Here is a 19,315-nt window from a genome sequence, read left to right as displayed (position 1 = left end):
TTACATTTGTGTTCTTGAGCTGAGAAACAGTTTACAAAAACTGATGGATTATTTAATCTCCTCTGCAGGGAGTCCAGTGTTGTTTGTTGTTCCGTGGATGTTACTGAAATATCAGAAGAACAACAAAGGGTAAGATAAAACACTATTTTTGATACGATATACAGTAAATCCAGCACAATATAGCAATGCCAAGATTATTTATTAGATTCTATCTACTACCCTATTAAATGTTCTCCACTTATTCATCTACAAGGGAACCATATAAGTCTATAGTCAACCATGAGGACAACAATGGGCCATTGACAAACCACAAAACCAAGTTCATACCATTAAAGCCATGTCACATGAGTGTTTTGTGGAAGAAATTTGCAGCCGCCATAGAATTGCTTCAATTAGAGTTTTGTTGCTAGTAAAAAAAAAAAAAGAAAAAAAAAAAAAAAAAAGAAGGATTGCAATTGCTGATGCATAAAAAAACAGAAAATTGTATCATGCTTACCATAATTTCCCTTTCCTGACACCAATCCATGGCAGCATACATGCGATATAGCTCTGCCACTATATCCACCCACAGGACCTGTGTATATCTGTAAAAGTCTGACAGAGCAACCTCCCCCATTCTCTGTACAATCAAGATCAAACAAGGGAGGGTTCGTATGCTGCCATGGATTGGCGTCAGGAAAGAAAAATTACGGTAAGTATGATACATTTTTTTGTTTTCCTGACGCCAACATGGCAGCATACATGTGATAAATAACTAGCTAAAACAAGGAAGGGCTAAACTGTATAATCAAAATGCATTACAATGGACATGGAAGCCTAGACTACCATTCTGTTGAAGTCTATTGACATAAAACCCCTGGATCTTACCCATAGTGCCTGAGGCAAGTGCACTGTGGTAACTAGCCTGCTGCTTTGCAAACGTCTTCATAGACACTTTGCATGCGCTGCCCTGAATGTAGAGATGGACCTGGCTGAATAAGCCTCTACCACTTCAGGAGGCTCAAAATCTTGCTCAACTGCAAAGACTGTGAACTTGTTCCAGACTTCGGAGTAAATGGCATTTGTTCACATCCTTCTTGAAACCCTGCAGGATTTACCACTAAAAGAGGATGACCTTAATCCTTCACTCTCAATTTTCAATCCATCCTGGGCCAGCTGCTGTGGAAACACTGGTAGCTGAAGTGCATGGTCCAGACTCCAGTTCCATGGCTAGGGTAGAACCCAGACCTGCAGGCTACTCGGGCATGTGTGTTACCACAGAGAGACTCTCAGACAACAGTCCCCCCTGGAACTTCATGACCAAAGGCAGTAGAGGAAAGCCATTTGCTAGGCAACTATTCCTTGGCTGAGTAAGTGTCCACTTCCTCCACCAATGGGTTAGGGTAGCATGAGAGGCACCTTGTGAAAGGATGGTGATGCAAATAAGAGTGATATTGGCAAGATCTTTTTGATTAAAGACCCATTTATTGGGAACCAAAAACACCTGGCGCCACAGCCCCTTTTGACATTCTGGACGCCCGCAGCCTCTGAAGATTACATTCGGTCATGGACATGATAGTTCCACTTCCATTGGAACCTGCTGTTGAGTTTCCTTCATTTCTAAATGCATGACACCGCTGCTTTGTTAACATCATGCAGAATAACCAGTCAAGCCTGAACGCGAGGTGACAGTGCACATAGTAACTGCAGGTGGTGATCCGCTCTGTAAGCAGAGGCATGAAAGGTGACAATAGTCCGAGATAATGAACCTACCATACGGGATCGAGTGATCTCCTGTCATATCCATACCCAGAGACTCCTGCACACCTGAGAAGAAGCACTTTGAATCAGCTCAAGTGCCGACTTCTGTATTGCAAAAAGGAAATTCTTTGGAACATACAGAGAATGCAGTGTGCCTAGGGTAGCATAATGTTGCAAGACATCAGCGTTTCCAGGAGACCCCTAAATTGGGAAGCTTGACAAAACTGACAGATACCACTCCCGAAGAGGTTCCCTGCTCATTGGCCTATTCTGAGAAGGAGCAGAAATGTACTCACTTGAGCATTGAACTGGGCTTCCGTATTGATGACTAGATGGGTCTGCTCCCACTGGTTTGACACCTCCAATCCAGCCAAAACTTCTCAGGCTGGCCTGATGAAAATCCCTTTTGAACTAGTAGGTGATCTGGGCTCTGGGCCAACAGTAGAATACCATCCAAGTAATGATGGACGCAAAGAACCCCATTTCCTCAGAGGGGCTACACAGAGATTAGGACCTTTTCAAAAGGTAATCTGTGAAGTGGAGAGCCATGAAGGAAGGTATGTAAACTGGAATTGTCAATCCCCCACTGAGATTCAGTTTCTTTAAACTCAACACCAGTTGAATCTTCAGTCTTCTTCGTACAGCCACAGAAGAGAAAGTCTGAGGGAGGACTTAGAATTAATGTCCTTTGCAGTCATATTTAGAGATGAGCGAAGTATTCAAAAATTCGATTCGACTGATTCGGCGAATTCGTGGAAAATATTCAATTCGAGTCGAATATATTCGCTGTGAATTTAACTTAAAAAAGGGTGTTTCTAGGCTTCAGAGAGACTTAATATTAGTGCAGAACACTGTACCTTTAATTTAAATGCCCTTGGAGTCTGCTGGGGAAGAGAAATAATACTGTCAGTCAGTATGACATGCAGATGAGTGCCGTCGATCTTAGAATCACCGCACACTTCACTCATTTGGCCAGTCACGGGGCCAAAACCAGTGTTTGGAGCCACAGTGTGGCGGTGGAGGCAGCAGCAATGGGAGGCCATACAGCAACCTATGGCAAAATGGAAACCAGCAGGAGTGTGAGGAGACCTGAAAGTGGCACATGGCAGAGTGGGAGCAATGGGAGGCGGTACAGGGACCCATGTCACACTGTGGACCCAGCAGCAGCGTGACGAGGCGGTACGGGGGCCCATGGCAGATTTGGGGCCTGGCAGCACCTATAGGAGGCCTGTAATCTGCCAGCAACCTATGACAAAATGGAAACCAGCAGGAGTGTGAGGAGACCTGAAAGTGGCACATGGCAGAGTGGGAGCAATGGGAGGCGGTACAGGGACCCATGTCACACTGTGGACCCAGCAGCAGCGTGACGAGGCGGTACGGGGGCCCATGGCAGATTTGGGGCCTGGCAGCACCTATAGGAGGCCTGTAATCTGCCAGCAACCTATGACAAAATGGAAACCAGCAGGAGTGTGAGGAGACCTGAAAGTGGCACATGGCAGAGTGGGAGCAATGGGAGGCGGTACAGGGACCCATGTCACACTGTGGACCCAGCAGCAGCGTGACCAGGCGGTACCGGGGCCCATGGCAGATTACAGGCCTGGCAGCAGCAATGGGAGGCCCGTAATCTGCCAGCACCCTATGACAAAAAATGGAACACACCAGCAGTGTGAGGAGACCTGAAAGTGGCACATGGCAGAGTGTGGCGATGGAGACAGCAGCAATGGGAGGCCGTACAGGGACCCATGAAAGACTCTGGACTTGCCAGCAGCATGAGGAGGCGGTATAGGGGCCCATGGCAGATTAGGGGCCTGGCAGCAGCTATGGGAGGCCCGTAATCTGCCAGCACCCTATGTCAAAAAATTGAACACACCAGCAGTGTGAGGAGACCTGAAAGTGGCACATGGCAGAGTGTGGCGATGGAGACAGCAGCAATGGGAGGCCGTACAGGGACCCATGAGAGACTCTGGACTTGGCAGCAGCATGAGGAGGCGGTATATAGGGGCCCATGGCAGATTAGGGGCCTGGCAGCAGCTATGGGAGGCCCGTAATCTGCCAGCACCCTATGACAAAAAATGGAACACACCAGCAGTGTGAGGAGACCTGAAAGTGGCACATGTTTGGGGCATGATTCATGGCGGATTTAGTCAGTTGTGTCAGGAACTGGTGGTTTGAAATCAAGACTAATCCACTCCTGATTCATTTTCACAACCGTGAGTCTCTCCACACTTTGGGTGGACAGTCGTGTCCTCCGCGGAGTTGCAATACCTCCTGCCGCACTAAACACGCGCTCCGATGCCACGCTACTGGCCGGGCATGACAGCCTTTCAAGGGCAAATTCAGCTAGTTGGGGCCAAAGGTCAAGTTTCGTTGCCCAGTAGTCAAGGGGATTGTCTACCTCGGTTGGCAGGGTGCTGTCCAAGTAGGCCCAAGCCTGTTGTTTGAGGTCCTGCTCCAGGTCCACCTGATGCTGCTGCTGCTGCGGCTGGTTAGTAGTTTCCTCACTGCGCTGGTGAAGAAAGCTACTCATCATCGACTGCAGACTGAGGCAGCCGCTGCTGGTGGAGCTGCCACTGCTCCTACCACCCCACCCCTCCCCTGCTGCCATGGCAGCGGAACGCGAGCGCACAGGGCCCACAGTGTCTGAGGATGGACGTTGGCGAACAAAGGCAGAGACCAACTGACTACATAGGTGGTTTTTATAGTACGTTATTTTGGCCTCCCTCTCAGCAGGTGTGAAAAAGGCCACCATTTTTGAACGGTAGCGAGGGTCCAACAAGGTGGACAGCCAAAAGTCATCCCTCTGTCTGATGGTTATTATTCGGCTGTCGCTACGCAAGCAACCGAGCATGCTATGGGCCATTTGTGCCAAGGAATGCGAGGGACTCCCTGCCTCCATCTCCACAGCATACTGCCACGGTGCGTCTGGGTCCTCTGTCTCCTCCTCCTCCTCCTCTACCAGATGCTCCTGCTCCTCCACTCCTGTCCGCTGAGTGGAAAAACCACCCATTTCACTCAATAATTCCTGAGCACCAATGTCCTCCTCTACCTCCTCCTCTTCTTCCTGTCCTGCCCCCACAGGGGTCATGTGGCGTTGAGATCTGTGCGCAACGTCTACCGCACCCTGACCAGCCATTGTTAACAGCATTTGTTCCAGGACGTGCAACAGAGGAATGACGTCGTTCATCCCATAGTCCTGCCGACTCATGAATAGCGTGGCCTCCTCAAAGGGCCTGAGCAAGCGGCAGGTGTCACGCATGAGCTGCCAATGGCTGACATCGAAGTTACACAGGGGAGTACCTTTATCCGCTTGTAACATCAGGAAATCGGTGATGGCCTTTCGCTGTTCGTAAAGGCGGTCTAACATGTGTAGGGTTGAATTCCACCCTGTTGCAACGTCGCAGATCAGGCGATGCTGTGCAATTCCGTTCTGCCGCTGCAGCTCAAGGAGGGTGTGCTTTGCGGTGTAGGAATGGCTGAAATGCATGCAAAGTTTACGTGACATTTTAAGGATGTCTTGCAGTGGGATGGTGGATTTTATGAACTGCTTGACAACCAGATTGAACACGTGAGCCATGCATGGCGCATGGCACAACCTTACTTGACGCAGAGCAGACACCATGTTCTTTCCGTTGTCGGTCAACATGGTTCCGATTTTCAGTTTGCGCGGAGACAGCCATCTGTCGATTTCTCTGTTCATTACACTGAGAAGTTCCTCCCCTGTGTGACTACGTTCGCCTGGACCTGGCAGCAGCATGAGGAGGCGGTATAGGGGCCCATGGCAGATTAGGGGCCTGGCAGCAGCTATGGGAGGCCCGTAATCTGCCAGCACCCTATGTCAAAAAATTCAACACACCAGCAGTGTGTGAGGAGACCTGAAAGTGGCACATGGCAGAGTGTGGCGATGGAGACAGCAGCAATGGGAGGCCGTACAGGGACCCATGAGAGACTGTGGACCTGGCAGCAGCATGAGGAGGCGGTATATAGGGGCCTATGGCAGATTAGGGGCCTGGCATCAGCTATAGGAGGCCCGTAATCTGCCAGCACCCTATGTCAAAAAGTTCAACACACCAGCAGTGTGAGGAGACCTGAAAGTGGCACATGGCAGAGTGTGGCGATGGAGACAGCAGCAATGGGAGGCCGTACAGGGACCCATGAGAGACTGTGGACCTGGCAGCAGCATGAGGAGGCGGTATATAGGGGCCTATGGCAGATTAGGGGACTGGCAGCAGCTATAGGAGGCCCGTAATCTGCCAGCACCCTATGTCAAAAAATTCAACACACCAGCAGTGTGTGGAGACCTGAAAGTGGCACATGGCAGAGTGTGGCGATGGAGACAGCAGCAATGGGAGGCCGTACAGGGACCCATGAGAGACTCTGGACTTGGCAGCAGCATGAGGAGGCGGTATATAGGGGCCCATGGCAGATTAGGGGCCTGGCAGCAGCTATGGGAGGCCCGTAATCTGCCAGCACCCTATGTCAAAAAATTCAACACACCAGCAGTGTGTGGAGACCTGAAAGTGGCACATGGCAGAGTGTGGCGATGGAGACAGCAGCAATGGGAGGCCGTACAGGGACCCATGAGAGACTCTGGACCTGGCAGCAGCATGAGGAGGCGGTATATAGGGGCCTATGGCAGATTAGGGGCCTGGCAGCAGCTATAGGAGGCCCGTAATCTGCCAGCACCCTATGTCAAAAAATTCAACACACCAGCAGTGTGAGGAGACCTGAAAGTGGCACATGGCAGAGTGTGGCGATGGAGACAGCAGCAATGGGAGGCCGTACAGGGACCCATGAGAGACTGTGGACCTGGCAGCAGCATGAGGAGGCGGTATATAGGGGCCTATGGCAGATTAGGGGCCTGGCAGCAGCTATAGGAGGCCCATAATCTGCCAGCACCCTATGTCAAAAAATTCAACACACCAGCAGTGTGAGGAGACCTGAAAGTGGCACATGGCAGAGTGTGGCGATGGAGACAGCAGCAATGGGAGGCCGTACAGGGACCCATGAGAGACTGTGGACCTGGCAGCAGCATGAGGAGGCGGTATATAGGGGCCTATGGCAGATTAGGGGCCTGGCAGCAGCTATAGGAGGCCCGTAATCTGCCAGCACCCTATGTCAAAAAATTCAACACACCAGCAGTGTGAGGAGACCTGAAAGTGGCACATGGCAGAGTGTGGCGATGGAGACAGCAGCAATGGGAGGCCGTACAGGGACCCATGAGAGACTGTGGACCGAGCAGCAGCATGAGGAGGCGGTATATAGGGGCCTATGGCAGATTAGGGGCCTGGCAGCAGCTATGGGAGGCCCGTAATCTGCCAGCACCCTATGACAAAAAATGGAACACACCAGCAGTGTGTGAGGAGACCTGAAAGTGGCACATGTTTGAGGCATGATTCATGGCGGATTTAGTCAGTTGTGTCTGGAACTGGTGGTTTGAAATCCAGACTAATCCACGCCTGATTCATTTTCACAAACGTGAGTCTCTCCACACTTTGGGTGGACAGTCGTGTCCTCCGCGGAGTTACAATACCTCCTGCCGCACTAAACACGCGCTCCGATGCCACGCTACTGGCCGGGCATGACAGCCTTTCAAGGGCAAATTCAGCTAGTTGGGGCCAAAGGTCAAGTTTCGTTGCCCAGTAGTCAAGGGGATTGTCTACCTCGGTTGGCAGGGTGCTGTCCAAGTAGGCCCAAGCCTGTTGTTTGAGGTCCTGCTCCAGGTCCACCTGATGCTGCTGCTGCTGCGGCTGGTTAGTAGTTTCCTCACTGCGCTGGTGAAGAAAGCTACTCATCATCGACTGCAGACTGAGGCAGCCGCTGCTGGTGGAAATGCCACTGCTCCTACCACCCCACCCCTCCCCTGCTGCCATGGCAGCGGAACGCGAGCGCACAGGGCCCACAGTGTCTGAGGATGGACGTTGGCGCACAAAGGCAGAGACCAACTGACTACATAGGTGGTTTTTATAGTACGTTATTTTGGCCTCCCTCTCAGCAGGTGTGAAAAAGGCCACCATTTTTGAACGGTAGCGAGGGTCCAACAAGGTGGACAGCCAAAAGTCATCCCTCTGTCTGATGGTTATTATTCGGCTGTCGCTACGCAAGCAACCGAGCATGCTATGGGCCATTTGTGCCAAGGAATGCGAGGGACTCCCTGCCTCCATCTCCACAGCATACTGCCACGGTGCGTCTGGGTCCTCTGTCTCCTCCTCCTCCTCCTCTACCAGATGCTCCTGCTCCTCCACACCTGTCCGCTGAGTGGAAAAACCACCCATTTCACTCAATAATTCCTGAGCACAAATGTCCTCCTCTACCTCCTCCTCTTCTTCCTGTCCTGCCCCCACAGGGGTCATGTGGCGTTGAGATCTGTGCGCCACGTCTACCGCACCCTGACCAGCCATTGTTAACAGCATTTGTTCAAGGACGTGCAACAGAGGAATGACGTCGTTCATCCCATAGTCCTGCCGACTCACGAATAGCGTGGCCTCCTCAAAGGGCCTGAGCAAGCGGCAGGTGTCACGCATGAGCTGCCAATGGCTGACATCGAAGTTACACAGGGGAGTACCTTTATCCGCTTGTAACATCAGGAAATCGGTGATGGCCTTTCGCTGCTCGTGAAGGCGGTCTAACATGTGTAGGGTTGAATTCCACCTTGTTGCAACGTCGCAGATCAGGCGATGATGTGGAATTCCGTTCTGCCGCTGCAGCTCAATGAGGGTGTGCTTTGCGGTGTAGGAATGGCTGAAATGCATGCAAAGTTTACGTGACATTTTAAGGATGTCTTGCAGTGGGATGGTGGATTTTAGGAACCGCTTGACAACCAGATTGAACACGTGAGCCATGCATGGCGTATGGCACAACCTTCCTTGACGCAGAGCAGACACCATGTTCTTTCCGTTGTCGGTCAACATGGTTCCGATTTTCAGTTTGCGCGGAGACAGCCATCTGTCGATTTCTCTGTTCATTACACTGAGAAGTTCCTCCCCTGTGTGACTACGTTCGCCAAGGCATACCAGGTGGAGAACAGCGTGACACCGTTGCGCCCTGCACATGTGATATGCCGGTCGGGTAATGGGACTTGGCACGGGGGTGGCGGCTGAGGACACGGCGGAAGAAGAGGTGGTAGAGGCGGACATATTTTGTGGACCAAGGACGTGCAAACGTGGAGGCAAAAGCGGCGTGACCTGTCCAAGTTGCTGGTGCGGCTGTGACGGCACCACGTTCACCCAGTGGGCCGTAAATGACATGTACTGTCCCTGACCGTAGTTACAGCTCCACACGTCGGCGCTGCCGTGCACTTTGGCAGAGACCGACATGCTCAAAGACTGGCCCACCATCTCTTCTACATGTGAATGCAGGGCTGGCACTGCCTTTTTGGCAAAGAAATGACGGCTTGGCACTCTCCATCGCGGCGCGGCACAAGCCATCATTTCTCGGAAAGGTGCTGAGTCCACCACTTGGAAAGGGAGGGACTGCAGCACCAGCAACTTGGACAGGAGGACGTTCAGCTTTTGCACCGTCGGGTGCGTGCTCGCAAACTGTTGTCTCTTGGAAACGGATTCCAAGAAAGACTGCTGATGGAATCCGTGAAGAGGAGTAGCAGGAGAAGGAGCATCTGAACGAGCGGAAGATGCCAACGAGCGACAACTCCCCTCAGCAGAGGTGTTGGAGCCTTGACTGGCTGATGGAGGGCGATTGACGTCGGGTGACGGAGCAAGTAATGGAGCGGGTGATGGAGCGGGGGCTGGGGCGGGCAGAACCGCCGTATCTTTATCACGGTTTTCCCAGGCCACCAAATGGCGACGCTGCATATGCTGCCGCAACGCTGTAGTCCCAACATGGGCCCCCTGGCCACGCTTGACTTTCTGGCCACATAGTCGACATACGGCTACGTTTACTTCCTCGGGCGGCTTGACGAAAAATTGCCACACCGCCGAGTAGGAAACTTTGCCCCCGATACTCCTCACTGGCTGACTGCTGCTTCCTCCGTGCACACCGGCACCACTACTGGCCGTGGTGGTAGGCTGCAGTGGAGCTGGTGCTCTACTCCGTGGCCGTTTGGCTCCACTGACACTGCTGCGACCCTGCTGCTGTCTCCTGGGCAACCCACCGACTGTTTTGCTCGCTGCCAAGCTGCCACCCTCTTCTCCTGATGATGCGGAAGAAATTGCCTGATGACGACGAGGCTGCCAAGTGCGATCAACCTCCTCATCATCAAGTAGGGTCTCCGCTTCACTACTAGCCCCCTCGGCTGCGTCTGGGTCAGGAGACAGACCTGTCTCTAGACCGGCTACTGAGCCACTCTCCTCGCCACTACTTCTTCGCCTGGCTGCTGAAAAGGCGGATGTCTCCCCCCGTTCCTGACCGCCCTCTGTTAGCTCTTCCTCACTGTACAGTGGGGCTGAGCCCACAGCATGCGATACTTCGCTTGGTGAGGGAACACCAAAGGACAGGGGCAGGTAGAGGACACGTGATTTCAGTGGGCTTGGTCCCGGGCCATGCCAACTAACGGTTGTGTCTGACGTACCCACCGACCGTTGGCTGTAGGTGTCAGAGGTGACCTGGGAAGGAGGAAGACGACCGAGCCAACCAATCGATGACGGCAGGGTTGTCGGTGGAGACACGACCGCTGGATGACACCGGGAGCACTGGCCTCTGGCTGCGAATAGTGCTGCCTCGACCCCTTCCTCTGCTGCCACGTCTGCTCGCTCCTAAAACATTGCCTCCTCTGCCACTCCTCTGCATGTTGTCTGACATACTCTTTAATTCAACGATTCTGTGTCCCTGAGTAACAATTCTGTGTCCCTGAGTAACAATTCTGTGTCTGTCCCTGAGTAACAATTCTGTGGCCCTAAGTAACGGTTCTGTGTCCCTCAGTAACAATTCTGTGTCCCTCAGTAACAATTCTGTGTCTGTCCCTGAGTAACAATTATGTGGCCCTAAGTAACGTTTCTGTGGCCCTCAGTAACAATTCTGTGTCCCCCTGATTAACGTTTATGTGGCCCTAAGTAACGGTTCTGTGGCCCTCAGTAACAATTCTGTGTCCCTCAGTAACAATTCTGTGTCTGTCCCTGATTAACGTTTACGTGGCCCTAAGTAACGGTTCTGTGGCCCTCAGTAACAATTCTGTGTCCCGGATTAACGTTTATGTGGCCCTAAGTAACGGTTCTGTGGCCCTCAGTAAAAATTCTGTGTCCCTCAAGAAACAATTCTGTGTCTGTCCGTGAGTAACAATTCTGTGGCCCTAAGTAACGGTTCTGTGGCCCTCAGTAACAATTCTGTGTCCCTGATTAACGTTTATGTGGCCCTAAGTAACGGTTCTGTGGCCATCAGTAACAATTCTGTGTCCCTGATAAAGAATGAGAGTGCAGCGCTAACCCAAATAGCGATTAAACATATGATAGACCACATATGATAGTGGATCAGTAAAATGTCAGTGTAAGTTCATCAGATGTGCTGAAAATGCATACAGTCTCCAATATGTAAAAAACCAAAAGTAGTGACTTTCAGAAATGATAATAGCCAAATAATGCACTAACCAGATAGCGCATATTAAAGCGCATGGAGCATTTAAGACCTGCCCCTGGTGCTCAGCCACTGTATCACTGGAGCCAGGAGATGTCATCTATAGGGTGACCACTAGATGTCATCTATCCGGATGGAAGCTGAGTCCAGCCACTGGACTCAGCTTCCATCCGGATAGATGACATCTAGTGGTCACCCTATAGATGACATCTCCTGGCTCCAGTGATACAGTGGCTGAGCACCAGGGGCAGGTCTTAAATGCTCCATGCGCTTTAATATGCGCTATCTGGTTAGTGCATTATTTGGCTATTATCATTTCTGAAAGTCACTACTTTTGGTTTTTTACATATTGGAGACTGTATGCATTTTCAGCACATCTGATGAACTTACACTGACATTTTACTGATCCACTATCATATGTGGTCTATCATATGTTTAATCGCTATTTGGGTTAGCGCTGCACTCTCATTCTTTATCAATTACTTTGGAGGTTCCCGAGGTGCCTTTTTGTGCAAGCAGCTACCGTACTTACACCTATACACTGCGCTCGATTTTATATATAGATTTTATATATAAGTTTATTTAATTCTGTGTCCCTGATTAACGTTTATGTGGCCCTAAGTAACGGTTCTGTGTCCCTGAGTAACAATTCTGTGGCCCTAAGTAACGTTCTGTGGCCCTCAGTAACAATTCTGTGTCCCTCAAGAAACAATTCTGTGTCTGTCCGTGAGTAACAATTCTGTGGCCCTAATTAACGGTTCTGTGGCACTAAGTAACGGTTCTGTGGCCCTCAGTAACAATTCTGTGTCCCTGAGTAACAATTCTGTGTCTGTCCGAGTAACAATTCTGTGGCCCTAAGTAACGGTTCTGTGGCCCTCAGTAACAATTCTGTGTCCCTGATTAACGTTTCTGTGGCCCTAAGTAACGGTTCTGTGGCCCTCAGTAACAATTCTGTGTCCCTCAGTAACAATTCTGTGTCCCTCAGTAACAATTCTGTGTCCCTCAGTAACAATTCTGTGGCCCTAAGTAACGGTTCTGTGGCCCTAAGTAACGGTTCTGTGTCCCTGATTAACATTTATGTGGCCCTAAGTAACGGTTCTGTGGCCCTCAGTAACAATTCTGTGTCCCTGATTAACGTTTCTGTGGCACTAAGTAACGGTTCTGTGGCCCTCAGTAACAATTCTGTGTCCCTGAGTAACAATTCTGTGTCTGTCCGAGTAACAATTCTGTGGCCCTCAGTAACAGTTCTGTGGCCCTCAGTAACAATTCTGTGTCCCTGAGTAACAATTCTGTGGCCCTAAGTAACGGTTCTGTGGCCCTAAGTAACGGTTCTGTGGCCCTCAGTAACAATTCTGTGTCCCTGATTAACGTTTCTGTGGCCCCAAGTAACAATTCTGTGGCCCTCGGTAACAATTCTGTGGCCCTCGGTAACAATTCTGTGGCCCTCGGTAACAATTCTGTGGCCCTCGGTAACAATTCTGTGGCCCTCGGTAACAATTCTGTGGCCCTCGGTAACAATTCTGTGGCCCTCGGTAACAATTCTGTGGCCCTCGGTAACAATTCTGTGGCCCTCGGTAACAATTCTGTGGCCCTCAGTAACAATTCTGTGGCCCTCAGTAACAATTCTGTGGCCCTCAGTATAAATTCTGTGTCCCTGATTAACGTTTCTGTGTCCCTGATTAACGGTTCTGTGGCCCTAAGTAACGGTTCTGTGGCCCTAAGTAACGGTTCTGTGGCCCTCAGTAACAATTCTGTGGCCCTCAGTAACAATTCTGTGGCCCTCAGTAACAATTCTGTGGCCCTCAGTAACAATTCTGTGGCCCTCAGTAACAATTCTGTGGCCCTCAGTAACAATTCTGTGGCCCTCAGTAACAATTCTGTGGCCCTCAGTAACAATTCTGTGGCCCTCAAGAAACAATTCTGTGGCCCTCAAGAAACAATTCTGTGGCCCTCAAGAAACAATTCTGTGGCCCTCAAGAAACAATTCTGTGGCCCTCAAGAAACAATTCTGTGGCCCTCAAGAAACAATTCTGTGGCCCTCAAGAAACAATTCTGTGTCTGTCCGTGAGTAACAATTCTGTGGCCCTAAGTAACGGTTCTGTGGCCCTCAGTAACAATTCTGTGTCCCTGATTAACGGTTCTGTGGCCCTCAGTAACAATTCTGTGGCCCTCAGTAACAATTCTGTGTCTGTCCCTGAGTAACAATTCTGTGGCCCTAAGTAACGTTTCTGTGGCCCTAAGTAACAGTTCTGTGGCCCTCAGTAACAATTCTGTGTCTGTCCCTGAGTAACAATTCTGTGGCCCTAACTAACGTTTCTGTGGCCCTAAGTAACAATTCTCTGGCACTCAGTAACAATTCTGTCTGTCCCTGAGTAACAATTCTGTGGCCCTAATAACGTTTATGTGGCCCTAAGTAACAGTTCTGTGGCCCTCAGTAACAATTCTGTGTCTGTCCCTGAGTAACAATTCTGTGGCCCTAACTAACGTTTCTGTGGCTCTAAGTAACAATTCTCTGGCACTCAGTAACAATTCTGTCTGTCCCTGAGTAACAATTCTGTGGCCCTAATAACGTTTCTGTGGCCCTAAGTAACAGTTCTGTGGCCCTCAGTAACAATTCTGTGTCTGTCCCTGAGTAACAATTCTGTGGCCCTAACTAACGTTTCTGTGGTCCTAAGTAACAATTCTCTGGCACTCAGTAACAATTCTGTCTGTCCCTGATTAACAATTCTGTGGCCCTAATAACGTTTCTGTGGCCCGAAGTAACAGTTCTGTGGCCCGAAGTAACAGTTCTGTGGCCCGAAGTAACAGTTCTGTGGCCCGAAGTAACAGTTCTGTGGCCCGAAGTAACAGTTCTGTGTCTGACCCTGAGTAACAATTCTGTGGCCCTAACTAACGTTTCTGTGGCCCTAAGTAACAGTTCTGTGGCCCTCAGTAACAATTCTGTGTCTGTCCCTGAGTAACAATTCTGTGGCCCTAAGTAACGTTTCTGTGGCCCTAAGTAACAGTTCTGTGGCCCTAAGTAACAGTTCTGTGGCCCTAAGTAACAGTTCTGTGGCCCTAAGTAACAGTTCTGTGGCCCTAAGTAACAGTTCTGTGGCCCTAAGTAACAGTTCTGTGTCTGACCCTGAGTAACAATTCTGTGGCCCTAACTAACGTTTCTGTGGCCCTAACGTTTCTGTGGCCCTAAGTAACAATTCTCTGGCACTCAGTAACAATTCTGTCTGTCCCTGAGTAACAATTCTGTGGCCCTAACTAGCGTTTCTTTGGCCCTAAGTAACGATTCTGTGGCCCTCATTAACAATTCTGTGTCCCTGAGTAATGTTTCTCTGTCCCTAAGTAACGTTTCTCTGTCCCCAAGTAACGTTTCTGTGGCCCTAACTCTGTCCCTAATACAGAGCGGTCTGCCTCTCTTGAATGACTGGAGGCAAATGAAGAATTCTAAAATGGCCGCTATTTATAGCTCGACCATTACACAGTGCTGGCTGGCTGGCTGCTGATTGGCTAATGCAATCACGTCATTAAGGAATGCATTATGGGTCAGCGCGCCTTGTCTGCGCGCCTTCCCAGACATCCCCGCTCCGTCGCCGCACATGTCCGCCGCCATTTTAGGAAAAATTTCGATTCGCGCGTCCGAAGTAGGCTATTTTTCGGATTCGGCGCGAATCGAAAATTTTCCAATATTCGACTCGAATTCCACTTCGCCTACTTCGATTCGCTCATCTCTAGTCATATTATTGATGTACTGAAGGAGGACATCCACCTCTTGAGCAGAAAATGTTACTCTGGTTTGGATGAAGAATAACTCTAGAGGGCGATGTCTGAACCACCAAAAGTAACCGAGTTTTACCATAGAAGGCACCAGGCCTGGACTGGGGCAAAAAATAGGCCTGGACATTTTAGACTGAGCAGACATATTCACAGGGGGGAGGGGTCACAAGGGCATTCACGGGAGCAGTTGGTGATGGAATATTCACGGAGTCGGTCCTCCACACTGGAATATAAAGGGGCACTGTGATATAAATTAATTACAGTGCCCCTTTACAGCGCAGTCCCCTTTATATCACAGTGTCCCTTTACATTACAGTGCCCCTAGAGATCTAATCACAGTGCCCCCTATATATTCAAAAAGATGACCCAATCCACCAAAGAGACATCTTCATATGGCTAAGAAGGGATGTCTCTTTGCTGGACAGGGATGTCTTTTTGCTGGATGGGGATGTCCCTTCTTTGACTGGGCTGTCTCTTTGCTGGATTGTGATGTCTCTGTGCTGGACCCAACTGGGCAAAGAGACAGCCCAGTCCAGCAAAGAGACAGCCCCATCCAGCAAAGAGGCAGCCCCATCCAGCAAAGAGGCAGCCCCATCCACTGCCACTACAGACCTGTCACAGTGTCTTCAGTGCAGCGGCCGGCCAAGGAGGTGTCCCTGTGTCAGCGGTGCTTCCCGCTTGTCTTCAGGAAGCATCACTGCCACTCCTCCTGCCACATGCTTTGGGCATAGTCACACAGCAGGAGGTGAGCGCTGGACCTGGTCTCTATTAGCCTTGTATTAGGGGTTGAAAGGAACGAAATGGACCATGGCTGTTCTTTCTTCAGAAAGGTGCCTTTGTACACTGTTACACCAGCTCTTGAAGTTTCTCATTTTGGTGAAATAGTCTTGAGTCTTGAAATGTAACATGGGTCAAACTAGCCGAGAGAACTCACCTGAGCCTTGACCTCCTATGAAGAGGAAGGCCAAACTAACCATTGACAGCTCTTGAAATAGTGCTTAGGGATGCTGATTGGTATACAGAGCGGCTTGTCAAACAAGAGCATTAGGGCTCGTTTGCATGTGCAGATAACATAGCTGCTCCTCTGAAAAGTGATCCCATGTAGTCACTTTTCATAGGGCATTAAACAGGTAGTTTAGTATTGTCCACATCTTTGCAGTGGAGTGCAGTGCTGTAATGTGTTACTGCAATACACGTCAAGTATGTTAGCATGTGGCCATGCCATTATCTTCAACATAGAAGTGGCGGTTTCCTCCTCGATAGGGTATACATTTTGCAGCTGCTTTCTAATGAAAAACTTCATGCCACTATTGCCACTCCTCTTGAAACAACCTCTTCATCCTTCTATTCATTGGGGAGAGTGGAAGGCTGTGCCTTGAAAACGTGATGTTCTGACTTCGAAAGGCAGTCATCTGGGTCATCCTGTTCTGGGCCTGCTACCCTAATGAATGAATGGACCCAAGAGGCACTTGAACCCTGCTTAGCCTTTTCAAGGAGGATGATTGACCTTTTTCTATGTCTGGTGAAGCCAGGTGCAAGGCAAAAGTGAATGCCTTGGATAAAGGTGCCTCCAGAGCCAGGATTAAAGATGGCTATGATGGGCTTGGGGCCTCCTTGGTAAGGAGGGCTGTGGTATCCTGTACTGCTCTGCAGGGCTACATCCTTGACGTTGTGCCTAGAGTCTGCTGGCATAAGTGGTTGGAGAACTCAGAGGATCATTAACTATTTGTTCATGAAGGACCATGACTTGCTGACTCCCAGCCTCCTTTGTCCTTAGAGAGGTTTCAGTGGCAATATCAGACATGTTAGTCTGGTATTAGGTCCCCTCTACAGGCTCAGCACTCTCTATGCTTTGTCACCCTTAGAGCTCAGGGAAGCAGAGATGCCAACACTCACTGGGAACTTGTGTGCATCCTGGGTGAGACCCGCGTGGCTGGAAGAGCCACTGGACTCGTCATGCCATGGCAACACTATTTTAGCTTGACCTTAGGGCTGGTTCACACTATAGAAACGCAGTCTAGATGTGTTCCGGATGCATTTTTGCATACACATTTTTTATGCGTTTTTGCCACATTCCGGTGCATTTTTGATTCATCCCAGTGCGTTTTTATGTATTAGTGCATTTTTTCCCCTCTCTCTATTGCTTCAATTGAAATAGGGACACGTGCAGTCCAGTGTGCTTTTGGTGTGTTCCACCGCGTTGTAGTACAGTTCTGTGCAGAAAAAAATGCAGCCTGTTCTACTTCTTTTTCTACAGCTGGAACTGCAAGGACTGATGTGAACTATGACATTGACAACCATGTAACCTACTTTCTGAGCATTGCTGATGCAGAAAAAAAAGCAGCTGAAAAGCATGCAGTGTGAACTGGCCCTCTAAGCAAGCGTGAGCTGGGTTGTACTAGAAGATGAAGGCCACGCTCATAGAAAGGCCCTCTTTTTCCTCTTCTTACTTCCCACACTGATGGTCCCTACCTGAGCACATGGAGGTCTTCGTTATGTGGCAGAAGGCTCATGTTGGAGCAAGGATGTCAGCCCTGCGCAGAAAGTAAAATGAAAGACTCAGAGATAGAAGCAAACAGATCATAGACATGTGCCAGAATCATCTCCCTCTCCTCATTCATCTGCAGCATAAGCAAGGGAAAACAGAAGAGGTTTCCAGTACAAACCCACCTTGCACATGCGTAAGGCTGGACATGCCTTAAAGATGGTCGCCACAAGAGGCCCTCTGCACAGTGTATGGATGGATGCCATAGCCAGCCATGAGACCAGAAACAGCCACAAACCCTGGACCAGATCGTGTATACAAGCTGGCCACAAGTGAAAGGAAAAACTGCTGACAAAAGAAAAACCCTCAAATCACTATCACAAAGGAAAAATGACAAAATCTAATGAACGTAGAGGCAGGGGAGGAAGACAAAAAGGGATAGCATAAAGCTGTGGGAGAAAAGAAAAAGGCAGCACTAACTCCAGCACCATGATTCTGCTCAGGTGTGCAGAGAAACACACAGAGCATGGACTGAAGCTAACAAACACCAGCTCAGATGCAGCACATGAGGTTCTGACATCTCTGGTTAAAGAACTCCTCAGCCCCAAAAGACCACCAGAAGGGACTCCCCACCTTGTTGGTGCAGTCAGCAGCCTAAGATGCAGGACTCTGCCTGGGAGAGGCTGAATCTAGGCGGACTCCGACTCAGTCGGCAGGTAGGGAACTATTGCAATATCACAGTCTTGCAGGTGGAGATCTTGAGGACAAAAAGGAGAATGGGGGAGGTTGCTCTCAGTCAGACTTTTATAGATATACACAGGTGCTGTGGGTGGATATAGGGGCGGAGATATATCACATGCATGCTGCCATATTGGTGTCAGGAAAGTATTGTAGCCAGGTACAATCAACATAAAGATGTGTATTGGTCCCAAATCTCTTCTAAAAAGATTCTGGTGTGACATGACCCTTGGAACATAGATTATAGGTCACCATCATGACTAAGACCCAGGAAGGGGTTGAAACATGTCAAACCTGCTCTGTATTGGATTCCACTTTTATGTCTTGATCAATGCTTAATAAAGATTCCACAGATTTTTAACTTCCTTGTTGCCGGACCTTTTTCTATTCTGACTTGTGCACCAGCAGAACATAGACTGTTTGTCACCAGAAGACCATAGCCCACAGGTCATCATCAGACCATAAACCACAGGCCACCATCAGACCCTAGGTCACTATTAGACCATAATTCATAGACCACTGTCCGCTCAAAGACTACAGGCCACCATTGGACTATAGGCAACTGTTGTATCAGAAATTATATGCCATTTTTACATCATGCACCATATTCCATAGCTAGCCCTCATGCATAGGTCACTATTAAGCCATTAATTACCATTATTCTGCACACCAAAAACCACCATTATAAGTTGGATCATAGGCCACCAGTTTATCAAAATTCTCTAACTGGTTGAACTGTTTCTTTTCCAGATGTTGGGCCTTTAATGGCAACATGGCATACTGGTGGGTAATCCACAGCCCCATCCTGCTGGCTTCTGTGGTGAGTTGGTCAGATATGCACAAGACTTGTAGTACCGCTCCAAGCTGAAAGATTTCCTTGCTGGTCATATAGTTGAGGGAGCAAGCATCTCCCTCAATGTACCATTCCGAAATTTGGGTCCAACATGAAAGAGAGGATACGTCGCCACTCAACCGACCTGGTGCTTAGGTAGTATAAGTGTATGTGGCCTCAGCCAATGAGGCTCCAGTGTGGCTGGAGTGGTATTGGCTGAGGCTACATAC

The 19,315-nt window shown here is 49.6% G+C and overlaps 1 protein-coding gene across 1 annotated transcript in view; it reads left to right on the top strand.

Moving 5' to 3' along the window:
• LOC149431463 (glucagon receptor-like) overlaps positions 1 to 19,315 on the top strand; it is a 164,696-nt gene that overhangs the window by 103,821 nt on the left and 41,560 nt on the right. The window contains exons 8-9 of the mRNA XM_089665583.1: positions 69 to 129; positions 19,004 to 19,073. Of these exons, the coding sequence (XP_089521709.1) occupies positions 69 to 129; positions 19,004 to 19,073 (131 nt within the window). The remainder of the gene's footprint in view (positions 1 to 68; positions 130 to 19,003; positions 19,074 to 19,315) is intronic.

This window comes from Staurois parvus, unplaced genomic scaffold (assembly GCF_062004578.1).
Source record: "Staurois parvus isolate SC_StPar_1 unplaced genomic scaffold, SC_StPar_1.0 ptg002248l, whole genome shotgun sequence".
Taxonomy (NCBI): domain Eukaryota; kingdom Metazoa; phylum Chordata; class Amphibia; order Anura; family Ranidae; genus Staurois; species Staurois parvus.
The sequence above is the reverse complement of the archived record's forward strand: the minus strand, read 5'-3'. Positions and strand labels throughout refer to the sequence as shown.